General features: G+C 31.7%; 2 protein-coding genes and 2 long non-coding RNA genes across 4 annotated transcripts in view; all 4 read right to left on the reverse strand.

The window, feature by feature from the left end:
• Window positions 1-16,367, reverse strand: part of LOC134264733 (uncharacterized) — a 36,428-nt gene extending 20,061 nt beyond the window's left edge. The window contains exons 1-2 of the mRNA XM_062746993.1: window positions 16,272-16,367; window positions 12,872-12,994 (exon numbers count right to left, since the gene is read on the reverse strand). Coding sequence (XP_062602977.1) covers window positions 12,872-12,994; window positions 16,272-16,353 — 205 coding nt within the window. The 5' untranslated portion in view covers window positions 16,354-16,367. The remainder of the gene's footprint in view (window positions 1-12,871; window positions 12,995-16,271) is intronic.
• Window positions 1,743-2,549, reverse strand: LOC134264717 (uncharacterized). The gene is made up of 3 exons (XR_009991599.1): window positions 2,381-2,549; window positions 2,101-2,267; window positions 1,743-1,778 (listed from the first exon to the last, which is right to left on the reverse strand). It is a non-coding gene; the product is annotated as an uncharacterized LOC134264717 (long non-coding RNA).
• On the reverse strand, window positions 2,668-6,639 carry LOC134264724 (zinc metalloproteinase nas-36-like). The gene is made up of 8 exons (XM_062746985.1): window positions 6,461-6,639; window positions 4,953-5,082; window positions 4,662-4,778; window positions 3,887-3,993; window positions 3,660-3,784; window positions 3,231-3,382; window positions 2,893-3,123; window positions 2,668-2,810 (listed from the first exon to the last, which is right to left on the reverse strand). The coding sequence occupies exons 1-8, from the start codon at window positions 6,632-6,634 to the stop codon at window positions 2,668-2,670; spliced, it is 1,179 nt and encodes a 392-aa protein (XP_062602969.1). The 5' UTR covers window positions 6,635-6,639.
• A 4,092-nt stretch (window positions 16,368-20,459) lies between the features above and the next one.
• LOC134264734 (uncharacterized) lies at window positions 20,460-22,883 on the reverse strand. The gene is made up of 3 exons (XR_009991604.1): window positions 22,759-22,883; window positions 20,934-21,050; window positions 20,460-20,613 (listed from the first exon to the last, which is right to left on the reverse strand). It is a non-coding gene; the product is annotated as an uncharacterized LOC134264734 (long non-coding RNA).
• Window positions 22,884-23,440: the final 557 nt, after the last annotated feature.

A 23,440-nucleotide genomic window follows, 5' to 3' on the forward strand; every position in this document is an offset into this window, starting at 1 on the left:
ATCTTCTAATCATTTAAAGCATACATCTGTTGTAAATAGAAGAACAATTCAAATGCCATTTATATCAATTTTTTAATATATCGTTGCCGAGAGAAAAGTTCCATACCTAACAATAAACACTTAAGTTTTAAAAATGAATAACTATATACCTCGTGTCACAAAAGATGCATTTTATATATCATAGAGGAAAAATCAAGTGAATATATAAAGCAAAAAGATCAGAGAAGATTGTGATTGTAAGACTAAGGAAGGCGGATTGGACCTCTATACCATTTCTGGAAAACCAGATGAAGATGACAGCAGCAAATATCAAGACTTTGGTAAAATGGCGCAGTCATCAGAATACGAAAACTTCTGATGAATTCAATTTATAGCGATAAAAACATGAACTACGTTATATATTAAGTAGTGTCTTTTTATATTTATTTTTATATATATTTATTTAAAAAAATATATTGAATTTAGAATCTAAAATTTCTAACCTTTTTGTATTGAACTGCATCGCCGATATCATTTATCAGTTAGAAAAAAATATTGAGATATTGTAGGATTGATCAATAACATTAAAATATTGGTCGATTCTTTTATTTCGTCGCTTAAAAATATATATAATTGTTAAGAAATTTGGAAAATGGGGATCTTTCAACTCAAAGGGATTTTCATGATCCAGAATCCTTTATCTTAAATTGTTTTGAATCTTATATATATATATATATATATATATATATATATATATATATATATATATATATATATATATATATATATATATATATATATATATATTGATATATTGATATAATCTTATGTGAGATAATTTCTTCTTTTTTCATGATACCTCTATGATATGTTCATAGTTTAATTAAAAATTAATTATCAATATGTTTGTTTGTGTAATGATTTCTGAAAAACAGAAAATATGCTGTTCGATACAGTCGAACTACTTAACATTTTTGAAAGTAAATTTGCCGTAATTTTTTGTCAGTTTCCCTGATCGAATTACCGATTATAAAAAAAGAAACTTCAGAATAGTAAAATACTTTCGAGTTCCTTGAACATTTTGAAATTTTAAGCAATTTATTTACGATGTACGATGGTACGATGTTATGTTTGACTTACAGTGTTAACATAATTCTAGAGCAGTGGCTCTATGGAGAAGACATATATTTAAATATTGTCTTAAATAATACAATGTATTTTAATGCAACTACCAATTAACCATTAAATGGAAATGTGAAAACAAATTATTTGTCTTCTTCCTTTATGCGTTAAGTTCGACTAGGGTCTAGCAGATATAGGAGATAATTATGCACGGTGAAGCCCTAGTAATTATGTATTCTATCTTTTATACTTATCTTTTTTACTTATCAATGGAATATCCCTTGTGTCTTATGTTCAAATGTGGAAATTTATTGATAATTGGTTTTTTATCTGTTGATTATAAGTGGTCTCAGTTTTCCTAGTCCTAAACTTCTTCACCTTGTAAGATTTCCGAGCTTATCTCCAGTTTTTTACATTTCAACTTGCACTTTGTTATCACAGAAAACTGGAATCACATTGAATTCCAATTAAAAGTAACAAAAATATAATAGTACTATATAAATGAAATAACATCTATTTTTATTTTCACGTGATTTCAGAAAATATATAATTTTGATAAACAATGCATTGTTCACAGCTAAACTTTCATGTTGTTAGAAAGAACAAGCTCCTTCTTCAAGTTTCACCTCATCCATCGCAATGGCTGCACCAGGATAAGATGTTCTCCCCTGTAACACCTGTAAAATATGTGCATGTCCAACTTTTAAAAAGAAACATAAGATTGATTGATTAATTGGATGATGTTTAATGTCCCTTTCGAGAATTTTTCACTCATGCAGAGACATCACCAGTTGCTGGTGAAGAACTTCACATTTTCCACAACCCACAGTGCGATTCGAACCCGCGACGTAAGGATCATCTCCTTAACTTGCGACTGTAAACCAGATGCTCTAACCATTGCGCCAGGCGGGCGACGAAAAAATAAGATAACAGTCTTTGAATCAAACGTTTATATAGTTAAATAATGTGGTTAAAATTTTCAATTTCTCTTAAGCTTACCAGAGTGTATCCGGCTATGCCTTGAATATTTTGCCACCTGCCTGACCAATACTGAGTAGGTGATGAGGTATAAAATAGATTCTGTTTGTTGTTTACAGTAGTTGCAATGAACACCTCCAGGAATCCAGAGGAGATATAGTATCCAAATGTCAGACAATAGACTTTATCTGTAAGATGATGAAAGTTTTACATTTACCATTCTTTCCCGTCATCATATCTTATTGTCCTCTATTTTCAGCAAAAACAGTCCTTAATGACAAAAACTTTAATTTTTCATTACCTTGCAAAAACCCGTTAGGTGTTGCAAGATAGAAATATTCCCCATTGTTTGAATATGCATAGCTTGAGGTTCCTGAATAGCCTTCTGTCAGCTGTGGTATCTGAAACAATAGATAAAGCACCAAACACTATACCACTGTACACATATGTTGTTTTGATGACAATGCTAAATAAAATATATTTTTAAAACTAATGTATCCTATCCATTGAAATTTTGTTCTTTTTTATAAGGAAAATTTCTGAATTCAATTGTAAAAGTCGAATATCAATTCAGAATATTCATCATTTTTATACCACAATATTTACCTTTCCTATCATTAAATTTCCACTTTGCATCCAACAGGTGGAATCTTCGAAATCACATAATCTTGATAATGAATTCTGTGAAGTTGTGGTCGTAAATGGTACTGTTGTTACCTGACTTTCTGGAGCTGTACAAATGATAAAATTTACATTTTAAGATTTAGAAATGTGACTGCAGAATAGTTAGTTATTCCTCAAACATCTACTCACTTTCACAATTTGGTCCAGTCCATCCCTTTTGACATGTACAAGAGAAACTGTTTCCCACCATGCTACATGCGCCACCGTTTAAACATGGATTAGATTGACAGGACTCAGAAGCAATATTACAAACAGTCCCACTCCATCCTTGAGAGCATTTGCACTGAAAGGATGTGCCAAAAACTGAACACACTCCGGAATTGAGACAGGGGTTTGGATCACATGGATTACTTGTTGAGCCTGTACAGAAATATTACAAAACCTTTATATTTTATCACGAAAGACAAAGAACATTTCGTTTTCTTATAGAAACGTTGCATATTTGTAAATATATTGTTTTTTTTTACCTCCTACGGTTTCAACAATAAGCTTGAACCTTTGATTTTGGTTTGGTTGAACATTTCTGGAAAGTCTGCTGTCAAATTTTAGAATCAAGATATTTCTTTCACCGTCATTGGTTGTTATAATCTGCTGCTGTTGTTGTTGTGTGTTGCAAAGCCTGTCAAGTGTTTCAAGGTCAAATCAACTGCTTTTCATAATAAAGCACAAATGCGGAAAAAATACTGTAAATAATGTATTTTTACCAAACAAATGAACTATAAAAATTTGAAAAAAGGCGATTTAAAACTTCCAAAAATCCATCTATTTGAAAAGATATTTGTTGAAATCAATGCTCAAATTCTTTACTTTGTTGTACATATAAAATATGTAGTATATTTGATCAACGAAATAATAAACGTAAGATCTAAAATGGATTTAAAGGTATGTGACGTCACCTGATGCCAGTTTGTCCAGGCATATTATATCGAACTTCTAACCAGTGCAAGCATTTAGACTGTTGTGTATTTCTCGCTAGGTCTAATTCTTGGAGCGTCAACCTAATATTGGAATCAGACGGACCCTAAATAAAGATATATTGATGAAAAGGCTGTACATGTAGCAAACATTAAGCGTTCTCATTCTTTCCTCACTTGGGATATAGAGTAAAAATTAAACTTCTCACCCTTATAAGCCACAGGCAAACTGTATCTGTAGAGTAGGCATTCGGGTAGTTTGGGGATTCTATTATTTCCTGCTGTCCAGTTTGTAAATTAAAAACACCTCCACAGCCTGGTTCATTGGACGACAAAAAATAGAACATTGATTAAAACAACCAATGCCAATTTTTCGATAATAATGATTTAAATGAACATTTGAGGAATGAATTAACTAGCAACCCAACTTATACTGTATAACCTGGGTTTTGGCAGTTTAATTATCCGGGCGAAGAGGTTTATAAAAAAGTTCAAACTACTATAACCAAGGTTTTAGTAATATAACTTGAATTGCTACTTAATGCACCCTTCATAATTAAAGTATAGAAAACAAGACACTTTCTCCCTTAAAACGTCTTTAAATTGTTCATATTTTGAACTTAATATCAAGTGTATTCATAGGTTTTGATGTTAACTTGTCATTGTGACTTAGGCAACCCAGGTAGTATAATTTTGATAAGTTTTTTATCCAATCAAATACTGTGTTACAACTTAAACTAAATTGTAATCTAAAAAACAATTAGAGGTACCTCGAGCACCATGATCACTTAATGATACTTCTCATATCCCATATCATTATATGTGTTTCGATAAATTTTATTCAGTGGCATGGAAAGTGTTGCAGATGCGATCAGAACCCTTCAATATTGTAGAAAGAATGGCAATGTACGTGTTTTGCTAAGGAAAATTCGAACCATATTCGTCTGAATTTAAAAAAATTACGATTCTTTTTTTTATACAAACCGGAATCTGATATAACTTGTTCGCATGTCGCTCCAGTTAAACCATTCGGACATACACAATCACACTGTGAACCAACGAATCCTCCATTTCTACAGTTAGGTGGGTTTTGGCAGTGATCTTACACAAGAAAATTATAATTCCATACTCAATACCACATTTTAAAATGTTTACGTTGCATTATTTAAAAAAAAAATAATTTCTTATGGAAGCTTTAACTTTAGTTGTTTGAGTACAAATGTTACAGTGTTCATATAAAATCTCTCTATAAAGATATAGATTGAAAAGGTTTACCTGCACATTTATACGCAAGATTGATTTCCTTGACGTCACTATGTGTAAATGTCTGAGAAGAGCCTACTAGTGCCTCGAGTCTTTCGTCTTTGAGTCTCATGGTTCTTTCTCCTTGATTGACTGCTGCTGACTGTCAGAATTCATGATAATAAAAAGACTTATTCTTGAAAATCATTGTTTGAATCAACTTGTTCTGTTAAGTTTTGATTTCTGGTTTTAGGCTTTTTGTTGTCAAAGCGTAAACTCGTCTCTGTAAAGAGGAAGGGTTTTCGAATGGGACATAAACAATCGATTAATAAAACCAAGCTAATTTGATTCAATTCAGGTTATACTAAAAACTTGGAAACAATTAAATTTATTCCTTGCAACTGAAATCTTTGTGACATATATATTTTTTTAAATGCTCCTTTAATACAAATTAAAATTGTAATGCCATAAGCATTGATACCTGTCTGAAGTAATAAGGCCCTTGTTTGTTCTGCTGCTATTTTGGATTGATTTATAGCCTTTTGATCTTGAGTATACTGCTCGTTATCTTCATATGATGCATGATAAAATCTTATTAATTAATTTTATTTATCAGCATTCAATCTAATCATTTTTATTCCAATTTTAATCAAGAGGAAAGAAGAATTTTAAAATTATCATTTTTTTTTTCAAATTTCATTATTTAGTTTTTAAAAGAAAAATGTGCAAAAACAAGAATGTTGATAATAATTTTGAAAACTAGAAATGAAAACAAATATGAAAATCCAGAACTCTATCTTCAAATGATGGGTATTACCAAGGATTCGGTCATGCTTATTTACAAAATTGCAAAACAAATACTGCCTTAATTATGCTATATACCTTCGTCATCCTTTACTTATGATCTATCATCTGACGGGTAACAAAGAAAGGACAGGGTATGTTAATAGCCGAATCTTACCCCTTATTTGATGCAAAAATCAAAACACAGATAAATTTTTATAATTTGCAGGTGGGGATTTTCATTTTTGCTTGTTTTAAGACCATCAATAATTTTGTTTTGAAGACTACAAGAAGGCCTCAAACGGCGCCAGAGATTAATATTTTACCTAATTTCTTTAATTTGAAAGGACTATTCTAAATTGTTAGGTACTTTTCACTTTTGGAAACATAGAGCACGAGCTTGCTTATCTGAGATTTTTAAACACATGAAGCATGGACTATAGTGCATGAAATGCATAAATTGATCTATAGGCAAGCTTGTGCTCTGTGCAGTCTGAAAAAAATATGCTTTACAATTGAGAAAAATTTGCATTTAAAATGAAAAATTTTGAAAATTTGGAAACTGACATAATTTGTAACCTTGCTGTGACCATCGTATACCCCAAATTTCAATAATTATTTTACAACAGATAGCAATGATGAAGTATCGTATCTCAGCTGGAAACACCACAAATCAGGGGCTAATAAGGGGACTTACATGTTTCTTATCTTATCCTTTAAAAAATAAGTAAATCAATGCACTCTTAATGTTTTCTTACAGTAAGGCTGTACTGTAGGATTGACTCGGCGTCGTAAGGTGTCCGATCGTACGAACTTTTCTGTGCAAAGTTCGCAAAGTAAGAATTCGATTGTATTTTGTCTCGATACACTTCAATATATCTATCTCGATCTGTTCTCTGCTGCTCATGGGTTTGTCCGATGGTATGCATCATTTCGTGGATTACAATTGCAACCTAATTGAAGAAAGATATAAAATGTTGAATGAAATATTGGAAACGTACAAGCTATATTTCCTTTAAACCTTACTTCTTTCTCAATGTGCAACTTGGAGCAGTGGGCATGAAATCTTCTGCTTAGATTTTTTTTTATATTATACAATGCTGCCTTTCATATGATTTTGCACAAAAATGAGTGTCCTGCGATACATATAGAAAAAAATGTATTTACAGTTGCACAAGTCGGGTCAGCAAGTTTAATTGGTTGTGGTTGTCCATTGCTAAAAATTAGGGTTCGACCAATAAATGCCGCACAAATTCCAGTGCTAAAAACAAAGAAATGTAATTTTGTTGAGTAATAATTGCCCAAGTTATATGATTAATTATTAAAGCTAATGCCGAACAGAAATGAATTTCACATAACAGTTTATTTGAAACATTTTGAAAACAAAATATCTTTCAACAAATATATCGGTTTTAGATAAAAAAAAAATCAAGCAAAATAGATTTTTCACCTGTCGAGCTGGAAGCGGACATATTGATCGTGCGGTAGAGATGGCGCCTGATTCCGTGGTATCCATCTAATACATGTCATATCTGAAAATGCCTGAATTGCTGATTGGATTGCATTTTGCATCCTTGGACTAACTACAAACAAAACACACATGTAAAATTATAATTATACACTCATTAAATAGAATTGTACATATTTAAGTACGCAGAAGACTGCAATGAGAATTATTTTATGTTGAAACGCTAATTATACAGTCTTACAAGGATAACACAAAGCGGAACATCGCTTCGCTATAAATAAGATACTCTATATTTATAAATGAAGGCAGCTAGCATTTCACATGGGACCCGATAGTGCTAATTTTGTTACAGAACAGACTATTACACTCACAAACGCACACTCATTCACAAACGCGTTGCTAAATCCCCTCAAACTCCATTGAGGGGAGATAACAAAGTTATTGACACTTACATCCTGGCTGGATTTCGTATGGAATGATGTTGTTTTCCCACAAATTAGCATTCGTCATAAAGTTTCTTTTTGTCTGAAACGGGAAGGAATGATATCGAAAGAACAAGGTAGACGTCTAAAAAATTGAGGAAAAGACTACTAGTACTTGTATGCTAAGAAGAGTGATATTAACATCTTTAATATTTAAATGTCACGTATTTTGTAGAATTTTTATTGGATACGTTATCTGCTTAAATCATAGGATCACTATTATTTTCGCGAGTATGAAGAAGTACAGCAAATTAAGAACTAAGAAAAATTACCCTCGTTCCATTGATTCTGATGGATCTTTTGGCCTATCAAAATAAGAAAAAAAATTATTTTTCTAATGAATCAAAGTGATTTTTTTAATATCATCTTTCATGTTTATAGTTAGGAAAATGTCATTTCTTAAATTTTTTAAGGAACTCCTGAAACTCACATTCTCAGGATAATGGTGCCGATCGTACTTTGCAGCTCGGGCCGCGGCCTTTAAACGTGGATCCACTCCCTTTGGCTGAAGCAAGAGGTATAATATACATTATATGAACATGGTATTATTTCATCGTTTAAGATATTGAAAAAGACCATACAACATTTTTCGAATTTACATATCCTGATGATTCGTATTTAGCAAGAGCATATCTATAAATCAATCCACTATTCAACATAAATTTCTTGAGGCAAATCACTTTTAAATCTATTCTATTAACCACACGAGGAAAAACTATCTCCGTCCCACCAGCACATAATTGTGTTACTATACACCCTTTAACTTTGTTGCGAAGGAATGGTAAACTTTTGATGCACTGTATTTTTATATATACATGTACTTACTGAGTGTGGTCGGCCGAGGTCATCGTAAACTATCATTGTCTGTAATAGCTCAGCTATTGGTGAATCTTGGTCAAAACCATTCTGTAAAAGAAATTGAAATACTTTCAATTAGAGTTTTTCAAGAGTTAATAAATATTAAAAACAATGTTAGATGAGAAACTTAAAAGTCATTCTACTATTCAGAATTAAAAATTAATTACAAATTCTCTGAAAATATTTAATAAAAAGATGTAAAATTATAATTGGACAATTTTTGAAAATCAATTTCTTTTAAATCATTAAAAATTTACATTTTTTATTAAATATTTTCAAAAATGTATGTGTCAATAAGACGATATACAAGTTTGAACACTCAATTATTTGGACCAATACACTTCTGAAACAAAAATAATTCTCTCACAAAATGCAAATAATTACCCAATTTTCTATCAAATTTGGACTCCAAAACTCCGGAAGCTCAAGTCCTTCCCAACTATTCCAAAAATTATTGAAAGAAGATTTGAGAAATCGTCGTTGATTTGAATCTGAAACAAAATATGAATGATTTTATAAATTGAATGTTTGTTATAATAAAAGATCTATAGGATTGGCACATTTTAAAACACACGATCAATAATCGGTAAAAACATTTGAATCTGGTACAATGTAACAAAATATTCATATTAGAGTGCCAGACGTGTGAAGTTAAGACCAAAGGAGACCGAAGAGAAAGAGAGAGAGAGAATAAAATTTGTGATGAAGTGATAAAAAATTGATTGTGACATTGATAGCTGTAAACAAGGAGTGACTCTTTGTGATTACATGCACAGGAGAAAAATAGAATTATAAATGATAGTCTTAGATTAAGCATTTTCTTTTGTTAGGTCATACCAATACAGAAAACGAAGTATTATTCACGAAGACAGAGCATGATGAACCAAGTGAATTCTGAAGCAACTTTAGATTTTACCTTTTCTTTGTAATGTCCCATTTCTTCTTTCGCCACTGCATGCATGAAGATGGAGCCCAAGAATTAGTAGGAAAGCAGATTGAAGCTTCATGTTGAATCTCTTAATGTCCTCAATTGTAGATGTTAGTTATTGCCACTTATTTATAGTATTTAGACGCTAATTATTAAAGATTCACTTTCTTGATAAGACAGATTATTTGAGTTGTTTTGTTTCATTGATAGAGTAGGATGGGAGTTGAAAAGTACATTTAATTATTTTTCGGCAAGATAATTTATGACAAACATTAAGTTCGTGTACCTATCTCATGAGTTTTGATCCGGTAATTAGATTGCACTGGGGCAGTACATACATTTCCGGTTGTTCTCAGAAATATTGCACGTAGTACTTAAGAAAAACAACCAAAAAATGTAAATACCTGTGATATTGAGAAAAATGGTCTTTCGATTGTCAGTTATAAACTGCATTGTGTTTCTTCAATTAATTCATTTTAAAGTTTGTACCGTATTAAACTTTTCTGGTACATTTAAATAATTCATTAATTTTTTTTCTTCAATATCTTTAAAATTTGTGTTTTGTTAAATATCTACAGGCATTTCTAAATTGATATAAAACGTTTAAAAGGATGCTTAATTTAATCATCCATATGAAAGGGGTACATTTTGTTGTTTTGAATAAGACATATGAAATCAATTCACTTGTGCATTAAAGTCCTCTTTTCAAAATCTAGTTGACTTTTTTAGAAATAATTTATTTTACTTTAAAATAATAATACCTGTATTTACATCCAGTGTTATTTTTTGTTTGAAATTCATTATAAATCCACGGCTTTCAAATGTCTTCAACAGACAAAACCTTGTCACCGAACTATATTACATGCTTGAGAAAACAAAATTGTATATCAATTTGACCTAATTTAATCATACAACTTCCCTGTTAAATTAATATAAATTTACAACAGTGCGTTTAAAATATATTTGTCAGTTTTCTTCCCCTTTCAATGTTCATTTGGGTTATTTACCTTTCCAACGTCACAAACGGCTCTTACATGTACGTATATAAAGCACAACAATTCTGAAAGGCGCTAAATTCATAATAAAAAATGACGAAATAAACAATAAGGAAGAAATATTAGAGAATGTATATTAGGTATTCAATTCTTATTTTTTAATGTCATCGGCCCTATAAAACATCTGGCCGTGCAAAAGCAGGGTATTCAATTTGTCGGCACGGCCAGGTGTGTTATAAGACAGACGACAACATACAATGTTTAAAAATATGAATACAGAAAAAAATACCTATCAGATAGATTTAGAGGAAACAGATTTTACTGTTCTCGTGGTCGAGTCAGGCTTAACGAAATATGATGAAAACCACAAAGACAAAATATGTTTGCATATAAAAAGGCTATGGTAGAAAATTTGAAACAAAGAACACGTCTTGTAGACTGAGTTTTAGTCGGGACAAGGGGTGCTGCATTTGTATAAGGAATATCTGAATGCCTACTGAAAGTTATTTTGAGTTTTAAAGCTATGTGTGTGTGTGTGAGGGTGTGTGTGGGTGAGGGTGTGTGGGTGGGTGGGTGTGTGTGCGTACATGTATGTATGTATATCTCATGTATCAGCTGCTACCCTTTTGAATAAAAATATGGCCTTCTATAATTTAAATTTATCAACTCATTTCAACCTTGGAAAACAGCTAGATATTATCAAAGATGATCAGATGAAAAGGATGTCCTGGATTATTTGATGTACTGGTATATACGAGATAATTAAAGCAATATGAGCTGCAACTCTATTTTTTGTCCATGCTTAGTCGCCCGCGTGTCACAGTGGTTATAGCGTCTGCTTTAGAGTCGCAAAGTAAGGAGATATTCCTTACGTCGAGGTATTGAATCCTCTTAGGGACGTGAAGACGTATAAACGGAGGTCCCGTGTCGCAGTAGGTGCTGTACGAAAAAGATCTTTCTACCTGCTCAATGGCCCTAAGTTCCGAGTATAGGACAAAATTTGCAGCTCTCCACCGGTAAATGGTGGCGTCTCTGTATAAAATTCCCCCAGAGGGACGTTAATTAATATGGAATCAATTGCAATCAATCAATCTCCAATGTATACAACGAAAAAATTATTTGGATTTTATTTTATGAAGGTATAAGGTACACAACATTGTCGCCATGGTTCTCCGCCACATAGGCCTGGCAAATAATTCCCAAAGCAATTATAGTTCGAATTATTTTGGCAGGTTCCACGTCTCATCGAGCATTGAAGATCAGCTCCTCTTAACAAATAACATTTAAATGTATTTTAATTATAATTGATACAATTATCACGTGTTTAGAAAACATAATTTTAATATGGCACTCATATGAGGTCTGTTCAATTAATAATGTCCCCTCTATCATATATGCAATATGGAAATCATATGTCATTAGGCTTGACTTTTACTTATGATTGAATCTTCAATGAATTGATTACAATTTATGTGACCACTTTTCACCATATTGTTTCATTGTGAGAAACTTGAAAACAAGGGCTATTCGAGACACTACATAATAAATGAATGGTAAAGAAACAGCATTAAATAGAGTAAATTAAACCTTCATGAAAGCTGCTGTTAGGTATCCCAAAGAAATATTTGCTGAATTATCTGAACTTTACAGCAACAAATGTTTGTTTTATAAACATATGAGCAGGTGGATCCCAATAAACAAGATTGATATAACTGGTATCAAAAATGGGTACCGTCCTTGGCGAGCGACATAGACTTACAACAACCAATGTACTGTTTGCCGAAAGTCAACAAATATCATCAATGATGATTGTCTTTGATACACATAGCAAAATTGATAGGCAATATTTTCGGGTAGTTTACAATGTTTTTTTAAAAGAAACATTTAACAGTAAAATAGCTTAGTACTCAAAGTTCACCCTATGTTTTGAAAAATGAGTGAAAACGACTGCGTCTAAGAATATCTAAACAATTATTTTAAAAAAATCAAAAACTGTTGCTATCTAGGTGTGTTTGAACTTCAAACCGATAGTGAAACCTGAATCCATTGCTTTAACGCGAACAGATTTACAACAAGAGGCCCTTGTAAAAAATAGCCAAGGTCTAAGAAGAGCAAAGAATTGCAAAAACACTAAAACAGTTGCGATATTTTTTTAATGGGTGGTCTTGTTGTTCAACTTCTAAATCTTTTTCGGGGAGGCAGTTCATTCTGTATATATCATTAAATTATTTGTTGTTTAATATAATGATTGATATTGAGCTTATATCAGTTATAATTGATCCTTTCTATGGTGAAATAAATGCATTTTAAAGCAAAGTGATGTGACTCCGATTGTCAAATTCACATTTGATAAAAATTTTAAAACTATGCTTTTGGGGTTTATTACAATGTTTTCTACACTCAAAAAAATTATAATTGTATAATGTTTGATGGCTTACCCAAAACACAACATTGTCTATTAGCAGGCCCAGCACATAATCCTGGTTTAAATAGGAAACATTTTTCTGATGTACCGCTATATTGACATCTACCATTCAGGGACCAGCACTGCGAATCGTCTCCTTATGTAAAAAAAGTATAAGAATAAAGTAAATATGTGCATACAAGCCATTTTCATTCTTTATAGACAGTATTTTGTTGGCATAAAGTACCATTTGAAGAGACACCGTGACGCAAAAAGGGGGAAATTGACAAACGTAGAATTTTTGCATGATCTTTGTAACTTTTGTTCAATTCCTGGAAGTAAAAGGATTCAGAAAATTACAGGTTTCAGAACCTAAAAACTATTTTATTTGGATAAAAAAATAAAATTAAAAATAATTTCACTACGCCATAACACGAAACTATTGCTTTACTTCTTCCTCTCTATTGTGCGCCTGCGCAGAAATGTTGAATAATTTACCATGGTTACCATGATCTGAAGTACCTAAGAATGAATGTAAGTAGACCAAGAATTTTGATAGAATCTATTTAAAAAGTTGTAAGAACGTATTTCTTGCCTTTCCACGCTGTTTTAACAATGTTGTTTACAAGTATGGGCAAAAAATGAATGTGCGTGAACTTGACATGGGCGAATACAACGAAACGAAAGATTCCACCTTTATTTTTAAGGCACTTATATTGTGCAGTCTTTTCTTGCTTTAAGGTGTAGTTTAGTTGTCATATCTTTGCTATACTCATAGTATTCAAATATATTTTTCGCTTTAAATGCATAATACAGATATCGTGAAAGCAACTCATGATTTGTCTCATTATGGCACTCTAAAATACACCCAGCAAAGTTCAATAATAGAGATATGCGTAAACTTTGTGGATTGGTTCAGTTGATACTTAAACAGAGAATAATTTAATTAATTGCCATGAGCTGAGATACCTTGCTTTCTCGGAGCATTCTTTTTACTAAAATCTTATTCATGAAACGGGAAGACCCTGCGATTTATCGATCGTTTATGACATATATCCGCTTTCGTTGCATTGAAAAATTTTCTGTTATATTGCGAGGGGTGCTCAAGAAGTAAGTTTTGTCATTAATTGATTGTTTAAGTCAAAGAAGGGAGATGCCTTAAAATATTGTTTTTTTCTGTTGCCTAGTGAAAGCAAACTGCGGAATAGATGTTTCCGTTGTAAAGTAATTGGATATGAAAGATTGCCAACGTACTATAAATGAATATCTAATCAATAATTTAATTATAAAATCTCTAAAATGTAATTCTAGGAATTATTTTAGATATGGTAAAATAAGAGGCATCCATGCTTTATCTTCATTGAATAAACGACGCTCTCGGGGCATAGGATTCGAATTAAGATTCCTAATGTCGAGATTTTTGGCATTTCTAAAACATGGACTGTTTTTGTTACACAAAATAACTCGCATGGTAAGAAATATGAGTCGAAAAAAAGTTTACTATTTGATACAACGCTATGGAGCAAGCTACGTGATCTAAAATAGTAAATCGCATACAGGCATAACTGTTGCAAATTTGTGAACGTTAAAATCGAAGATACCTACTTTAAAAAGTTTAAAAATGAAACTGTATATTTTATAGGCGTCGAAACCTAGGTCAGGGGGTCCCCTTCTTTGCAAAGGTATAGTACATGTATGGGCATTGGTGCGTAGGTTCAACCCCCCACCCCCTCCACACACAAACACACTTTGTACTTTCAACAGTCACAGTTCGCTGTGTAGTCGAAGAAGTGTATGTAGTATGGTTTGATAAGGTTTGATAAAAATGAATTGAAAGAAATTTGATTCTTAACTACTCCCTCCACAAAATAGTCCTTACGTTGATCAATTTTTCTGTTGTTTTTTTTTCCTTTCAAGTTTATTTTAAGTTCAATTTGTTTCTTTCAAATAGCCGTGTTACATTTTGTCTTAGTGGGATAACGGTATGAATATACCAAAAGTGGAAAACATTTGCGAGAATTACATGTAATTGCAACTGAGTAACTTCCATAAAAGAAATACAGTGCATTGGAGTCAGAGGGACTTACTCTCGACAATAACATGTTAATTTAAAGTTCTCCAGAGCAAACAAATACATTATACTTATCTGTTCAAAATCTGTTCGGTGTCAATATTTATATTGGTACATGTATGTTCATCTCCCTTTCATCATTCTGCTTATGTCTTCTGTTATGTCTATACTTTCTTCGTAGTCGTACAAATGTAACTATTTAGGAGCTTTTAATCAAATTTGATTCTAAGCACTGTATTTTTAGTTTTGAAACATATTATTTTATATAATGAACCATGTACTACATGAAATTTTAATATTTCCAAAGGGAAATAATTAAAAATTAGTAGGGATTTGGCTGTAATTTTAACAAATCTTCCTAAAAACCGCTGGAGAGGTTAAAAATAGTTTTATAGTTACTCTTTTATACAAAGTTAAAATAACTTTTTATATTATATTTGTTTTTAGTGGTAAAGCGTTGGCGCAGTTGGAAATAAATATTTAAAGTGAGATTGTGAAATTATTCTTTTAGAATTCAGTAGGACATTTGGAAAACTTGAAAAACGAGGTTTAAATAACTATGTGTGTAACAAGAGTTTGATTAAAATAGATGCATTCGTATTCTTTATCGCCATATGTTTCATGAAGGATATGGAGATAACGAACAATATTCAATCTCAAAGTCCATAAAACAATACAACAAAGGAGCAGAGCAAACACGGACATCCGAAACATCAGAGTTGGGATCAGGTGCCATGGAGGAGTGAGCATCCCCTGCTGACCCGTCACACCCGCCGTGTGCTCCTTGTCATGATCAGGAAATAACGGAAAATCCGTTGTCAATTCAGTGTATAAATAATGGACGAACAATAAGACTTGAAAAACGCCAGTCAGCATTTAATTCATTGATAAATTATATTTGCTGACAATGTCAGTGTATCGACCACAGAACTTACGAATTGATGACTTTAAACGACACTGCTAATTAATATTCTTGTTCAATCAACTTGCTTTTCAATAATTTACCTCGTTTTCGAAATTGTTCATACAATGTACGTTGAGAATACTCTTGCGTATCGAATCAACTGAGATATGAAAACTCCGTATGCAGGTTATGAATGTATATTGCTGCATAAGAAAGGGAAGATGACGATAGAAAAGTTAGAGTCATCACATTTATCATATAGCTTGGTTGTTAGATTATCATTAACGTCTCTTTCAAGTGAAATATCAAAATAAAGATCCATTTATTCTTTGAATATTTTTTTTCTTTTTAAGATGATAAACTTTTCAGAAAATATTTGATAATGAATAATGAAAATACTTTACGAAATAAAAGGTTTATCAAAAAATTCCTTTGCAAGTGGGATAAGATTAAACTTACCTTCTACTAAAAGAAAACGAGAGTTGTTGACCAAAAGAATAACCAGATAGAATATCGCAAAAGGCTTTTTCTTAAATATCATATTAGAACCAATAAGTTGAATTAAAATAACACAATAACGCTGTTCTGATATATATTCATTTAGTAAGCATATATTTCAACGACCTTGATGGATAAAATACTGACAGAAAAACCGGATATTCTACAGCTGTCTCGTAATATAAAAGTGCAATTACAGTAACATTGTATATCATTTAATTTTTGTAAGTTTTGACTTCAATAATATGTAAATTAATCATCATGAGCAATCACTATATTTTTTTTATTTTTCTACATTGATGGAAACTTGCAGATTTAATCAAATCGGCATGTTTCCATTATTTAAAGATATATAACGAAAATGGCCGACGGTTTTGATATTCCATTGCATGGTTAATAAAATGACCTGAAAAAATTAGTGAGATTTCTTGAAGAAATAAAACACCGCTATAACATTTTTCACCTCGGTTTATATTCTTACGAAAGCCCAGAAGGCTCATTCGAGATTCGAAATACGAGATTCGAAATTCGAGATTCGAAATTCGAGTTTCGAGATTCAAGATCCAAATTAACCAATCAAAAGACAGGTTCAATTTTGATTACTCCCCTTTAATATGTTTTACTATCAAGAAATCGTTGAATATATTCATATCAAATGGGTCATTTGCTTAAATGATAATGCAAGAAAGAAAAGATACATGTATTAAAACAAAATAAAAAGGAATTTTAGGTTACATTTTAGAAAATATATATAAATTCTTATTTTTCCTCATTAAACAAAACAATAGATACGTATATAGAATATTATATGGTCTTATCGTTGAATTGCGGAATTCGTAAGTCCACATTTTTTTTAATAAGAACATTGATGAGGGAGAAAATTATTATTTATATGAAACACTAATGAGGGTACATTTCTTTACATTGTGCCCCCCCCCCCCCAATAATTTTATAATTTTGCCGATATATAAAATACTATAGAAATCATAACTACTATGCTTGTGCCCCCTCAATAAAAACATCTGATGACTTTTTTTGCTTTGTTTTTGGTTGTCAAGAAATTTTTGGTAGTTGAAAACTGAAAATGTATGGCTGTGCCGCCCCCCCCCCCCCAATGACATGAGCATTATGGTTTTACTAGTATATTTGAGTCTTTGACCAGGTCGGGCGAGACCCGAGCGGTTTCCTTTTAAATAATTATCGAATTTATATTTATTGTATCTATGCATCGCAAGGTTGACAATGAATGTTGATAACCACACATTTGCCCCCCCCCCCCCTCCCCCCTTCCCACTTGGCCATTCCCGTAATATTTTTCCGATATAATATATACTATAGAAAACAGTAACTTTATACTTATGTCCATTCAAAAATAACTTCCAATTACCATGATAACCCCTATTTTTCGAGGTTTGGGTGGGGATAGGGGGATTAACAATGATTTTTTTTTATTTATTATTCCCAGCCAACCGTATTTAAGGGGCTGTCTATTGGTTTCATAAACTTGGTCACTGGCCACTTTCTAATACCAACACAAACACTATCCACCTTGAAACCAGCAGTACTAATTATTATGGAGACGAAGCATCGATTTTGAAATTGGGGTGGGGGAGGGCGGGGGTAGGGCAGACAAAAATATTATTTCAAGCCAGAAAATAAAAACTGACAGAAAAAATTTGTCCAAACCCGAAAATCTTATTTCGGGGCGTGAAAGGGGGCGGGGGGGAGTCGAACTTCATTTAGTTCCTAATTTCTTTTAATACACTATTACTTAAACTTTTTGACTATACTGCACCACTGTACCAAAACGTAGAGGGGGGGGGCGCGGGGGGCTTGGCAACTGACCTTTCGATGAACATTTTCAAAAGTAAAAAAAATTATGCTTGGAAAAAAGGGGGGATGTATGTACTGTTAATCTATTTTAAGTTTACTATTATGTCAACAACCCTGTATCCAAAGTAGATAACACGAAATATATATTTTCCTTATATAAATCTCTTATGACATTTAAGAAGCTATTATAAATTAATTAAGCATATCTTGGTGACCAAAATCTAATATTTCTTTAAATTTCGTTTTGATAATATACGACACTTTTTCTTGCGTCGCAATTTAATCAAATGACCTCCTCGGTATTAAAATACTCAACGATTTCTTGATAGTAAAAAATAATAAAGGGGAGTAATTGAATCTCAAACCGCCTTTTGATTGGTTATTTTGGATCTTGAATCTCGAAACTCGAATTTCGAATCTCGAATTTCGAATCTCGTATTTCGAATCTCGAATCTCGAATGAGCCTTCTGGGCTTTCGTATATTCTCTCTCACTTCGTACGTCCGAATATAGATTTATTTTATTCTAAAGTGATAACGAGAAAGACCAATTTAAGAGTGCTACTCGCTATAACCTTAAATCAATTAACATACAAGATTATGATATTTATTTACACATGTACTGCAGTAAACTAAACATGCATAAATCGGTATTTAAACAGACAATAAATCCTTTTCCTGAAATTTCATTCTGAAGCGTGAATATACGTGTATCGAGGTTATAGCGCGAGAGTCGATAAAGAATGGGTATGGCCTAATGTATTTATAGTTACATGTACCCAGTTACATGTTCTATGAATATTTTTAGCAAGTAAACAAAATAAGAATCGACTTCTTACTTTACGACTTTAGAGCATACCCTCCAACAACTGCGCCATTTGATCGACACGCTTAGTTTTAAAAATATATGTATAAATGTTTATTCTTTATCTAAAAGGCAATTAAAATAAAAAGTGAACAATCATGCACCAAACAGTTTTTTAGAAATATCTAAAGAAAGTGAAATATCATTTTCAATCTTAATTGAATTGATTGATGGTTTTAAAATACTAATACATTACTCCACCTTTTCATAATTTTTTTTAAATACCCCTGCATGAATTTTAAATATACTTACAAATGTACAATATCAATTGCTGTTTTTTAATGCATTGAAAACATTGGTGGCTCCTTCAAATGGGACTTTGAATACCGATGCCCCGTGTCACAGAAAGTGTTGGTAAGATGAAGACCAAACATTGCTCACTTACCCTTAGTGCCGAGCATGGTTATTTGAAGCCTTTTACCCGTACATCGCGACGTTTCATGAATAAAAAATTCTCGAATGGGATATAAATCAACTTACAATCAATTAATCAATCATTTAATCAAATTAAACATCTTAAAAGCAAAATCTAATCCAATTTACATATGTCATGATGTAAGGAGTTGAACCTTGCGTTGCAAGTTCAACTGCATCTGCTGGACATGGTATGGGGCGAGCGGTCCTTTGTATTAGACCGTAAAAATCAATATCTATAGTCGGGTAAGTAATCCTGACAGCAAATGCATTCCTTACTTCTTAAAGGCTGAGACGTTCTCGCTGCCCAGTGGTTTGAGCGTCTGCTCTAGAGTCGCGAAATAAGGAGTTGTTCCTTACGTTGCAGGTAACTTTTTTAATTTGTTACATCCATTAATTAATAAATGTTTGTGTTTTACCATATGAAAATGTCAAGTTTGCTCGCGATAAAAATTGGAAAATACTTTATTTTACCAAAATTGTTACTTTTTAAACGGATTTCTTGTCCAAAAAACTTTTTGAAGGAAGAAATAATAGCACCCGTTCTCTGTTTAATTATCCTTTGGAAAATGTTTTTAGGGGTCTGGAGGGCGGGGGGATGCTGTTTTCTCGCTGATTATGCAGAAAAAAATATTCATGTGTGTTTGAAGTATATTCATACCGACTTTTAGTTGGCTCTCTTGACATCCATATTTGGAACTCGTCCAAACCTGTTAAAATTTGATCAGAATTTTGATGAAATTGTATTATATTTTCGGCATACTAAATAAAACTTAACAAACATTTTATCATCTCTAAGATTATATATATCACAGGTATGCATAAACTGCTGTATTACAATATCAATGCAATTGACACATGTAATGTCATCAAGACCGCAATTACATTGTACAACAACCTTTTATAATTGCTATTATTAATTTGCTCACTTCATATTTTAACAGAACAAAAAGCACTCAAAATAACCTCAAGAAGAAAGCAATATCTAATATTCCTATAAATTGTATATATATATTTTTCAATAAATAAAAAAGAAAACTCAAGTTGTTTATAATTTTATTTCCAAGATTACTTAGGTACACAACATTGGCGTGACCGACCCCCTCCACATAGACCTTTTAGAAATCTACATTTAGAGGAACGGGAATAATTTCGGCACCAACCACCTTTTCTCCAGCATTGTACATCAGCTCCTTTGAACAAATATTTAATATATGTCTAGGTTATAGTTTCAGTATTTCTTGATGATCTTTAAAATGACTTCAAAAGTTATGGCAGAGGCATATTGTATTTTTTTTCAAATGCCTTTGTTATTTATTGTGGCACTTATCTTTTCAAAATTTTTATTAACCAATTTACTATAATTCAATATCACGATATTTTATTGTAAATTTAATGCATTTTTCTTTGAAAATGCTTATTCCATACAGAAACACATGCAATCATTTGAAATTATTGCTGTTGCAATAATGCATTTCTAGTTTATTTAAATTTTTTGCATTATCTCGCTTACCGATAACACAACATTGTCTATTGGTTGGGCCACCACATAATCCCGGTTTATATTTTGCACAAGGTTCCGATTTATATTGACATCTACCATTCAGATTCCAGCATCGAGAATCTCCCCCTAAAGTAAAAATATATTTAAATCGATTGTTTGATTTAATGGTAACTTCCCAAACAACAATTATAGATTAAATAAGAATTTCGCAAATGTTTTCATTTTAAAATTGTCCATTCAAAACCATACTGGATGACGATGTCATCCTTATCTCGGAGGATTCTCATTTTAGTATTCTCCTTTTTAAAATGGTTGAAGATATTTCAATAATAAAGTAAAAAAATCAGGTAATTTATAAAGATTATTCTACCTCTAGACAGGCATATATCACTTTCAGAAATATCAGAAACCTATATCCTCCAAACTCAGTTATCATTTGGATGCGTCAACTCTGCATCTTGTTTAAGTCTAATGAATTTCGGTTTTCTCAACTAGATGCTTTTTACCACTAAGTGAAATAGAAGTGTTGATTTTAATGAGACAATACATTTATTCCTCATTTTACCTACAGCTGTAACCTTCATTCTTTTACTCATTTTGAAACTCGTATGTTTTTTTACATCTCCTACATTTTGGCTTATAATATTTGTATTTAAAACGAGTTATGGCTTGATCTATAAGAAAATAATAATTTTTTGCATAATATATTCGACCTGGTTTATGAAGATACTTAGAATACAATTAACAACATTGAAAGTATATCTTAAGCGATATTGAGTGTTAAAACTCAAATACCACAATATTCATATTTCAATTTCGGATTTCTGTGAATTACTGATTTGATATCGAAGGCGAAGATTGAGTGAAAGAAAGATGCATATGGGAAGTTGTGCACTATTAATGGTCTTATCAATCACCATTGCAGCTTAATTACGAAAATGCTAAAATGAATAAATTTCAAACGTACTTTAAAATACCTATAGAAATATTAAAAAGTTCCAAAGTATAAGGCTTTTGAGATAATTATGTTTTATCCCTTGATCTGGAAATAATAAATTCAAGACCGTCATCCTTAACAAAATGCATCCGTAAATTACAATTACTAATGATTAAGGCGAAGAAAAACAAAGTGTCATAAAATTCAATTTGTGAATATTGAATGGGTTAATTCACGTGAGATGATGACATAGGTAGTCAAATCTTATTGTAATGGTGAGTTTTTTTTTGTCTTTGTCGCCTCCTTTCTATCGTCTCTGTTTTATGACAATGCGTACGGATATTTAAGTCTTTCTCGCTGACAGAGTATAAAATATATAAAGGTAGAGTTTTAATGTCATATCGAAAAAAATTAGTGATTTTGTCGTCCATAAAGCAGAAAAATCAGTTTGTATTGGGTATATTTAATTAAAATTAACGTGAAAAGCTGATCCCAGCAATTGTCGTCTTTTATAAAAAAGATCGTACACTATTCTCTAAAACAAGTTTATGAAACCAGAATAACAGCAGTCTCGTTTAAAGTCATCATTTTGTAAATTTTATAGTCGATACAATGATACTGTCATCAAATACAATTTATCATTGAGTGAAATGCAAAGTCATTCTAATTGTAAATCCATTATTTATACGCTGAATTAACGGTTTTTTTTCGTTATTTCCCGATCATGAAGATGTGCACACGGCGGGTGAGACCGGTCGGCAGCGTATACTTATGCTCATTCCTCCATGTATTTAATTATACTGCATAATAAAAGGGTTTTTATAATTTAATATTGCGTGTATCATTTCTAAAATAAATCAATATAATTTTCAAAAAATGATAGCAGGGTATCCTTACCTACCACTGGGAGAAGTCCAGGGTTGTTGACCAAAAGTATGACGAAAAAGAACATAATAACCGACTTATTTTTGAACGCCATACTTTAACTTAAATGCCGAATGCACTTCAATGTGCTGCTGTATTTTCAATTTATACATTTCGGATCTACTTCGCGACCTTGATTTCGAAAATCTGACTCAGACAATTATTAATTGGAAAACTGATAAACTAACAGATGTCACCTAAAATTACAGCTCTGAGGTATTATTTCACAAAATGTGTTTAAATTTTTGAATATGCTATAATTATTCATCATAAAAAATCAAAATATTTCATGTGTTACTCAATCAGGATACTTTCAAAATTGTCATATTGCACGTGTAACATATCATGAAAAGTGTATTAGCAATAGAAATGGTTTGTTACGTGATAAATATTTAACGTTTCCATACTTTTGCCAGTCTTTTCTTGAAGAAAAGCAGAAAATTTCCTAAGTATCTAGGGTGTACCCAATTCCAACTAAATATTTTTTAGACCTTAAATTTATCATAAGTGTTTTAAATACGCAGTTTTTAATCTTATATAATCAGTATCAACAAATAAGTTGCCTTTGAAATTCAATTAAAAGAAATTAAATGTAAAGAAGTGTTTTCATTTGTTTTAAGTGTACAAGTAATATTTTAATCTTTTTCAAATTCCA

Source organism: Saccostrea cucullata, unplaced genomic scaffold (assembly GCF_032062105.1).
Source record: "Saccostrea cucullata isolate Sc308-1 unplaced genomic scaffold, CSIRO_AGI_Scuc_v1 ctg3161, whole genome shotgun sequence".
NCBI classification, from domain to species: domain Eukaryota; kingdom Metazoa; phylum Mollusca; class Bivalvia; order Ostreida; family Ostreidae; genus Saccostrea; species Saccostrea cuccullata.

Excerpts from the sequence above, each read along its gene's own strand:
- LOC134264724 (XM_062746985.1), bottom strand. The coding sequence starts at position 6,634 with ATGATGCATACCATCGGACAAACCCATGAGCAGCAGAGAACAGATCGA. Across the intron at positions 3,994-4,661 it reads ACAAGTTATATCAGATTCCG|GCTGTGGAGGTGTTTTTAAT; the intron begins GTTTGTATAAAA and ends CCAATGAACCAG. Across the intron at positions 2,811-2,892 it reads GACTGGACCAAATTGTGAAA|CTCCAGAAAGTCAGGTAACA; the intron begins GTGAGTAGATGT and ends TCATTTGTACAG.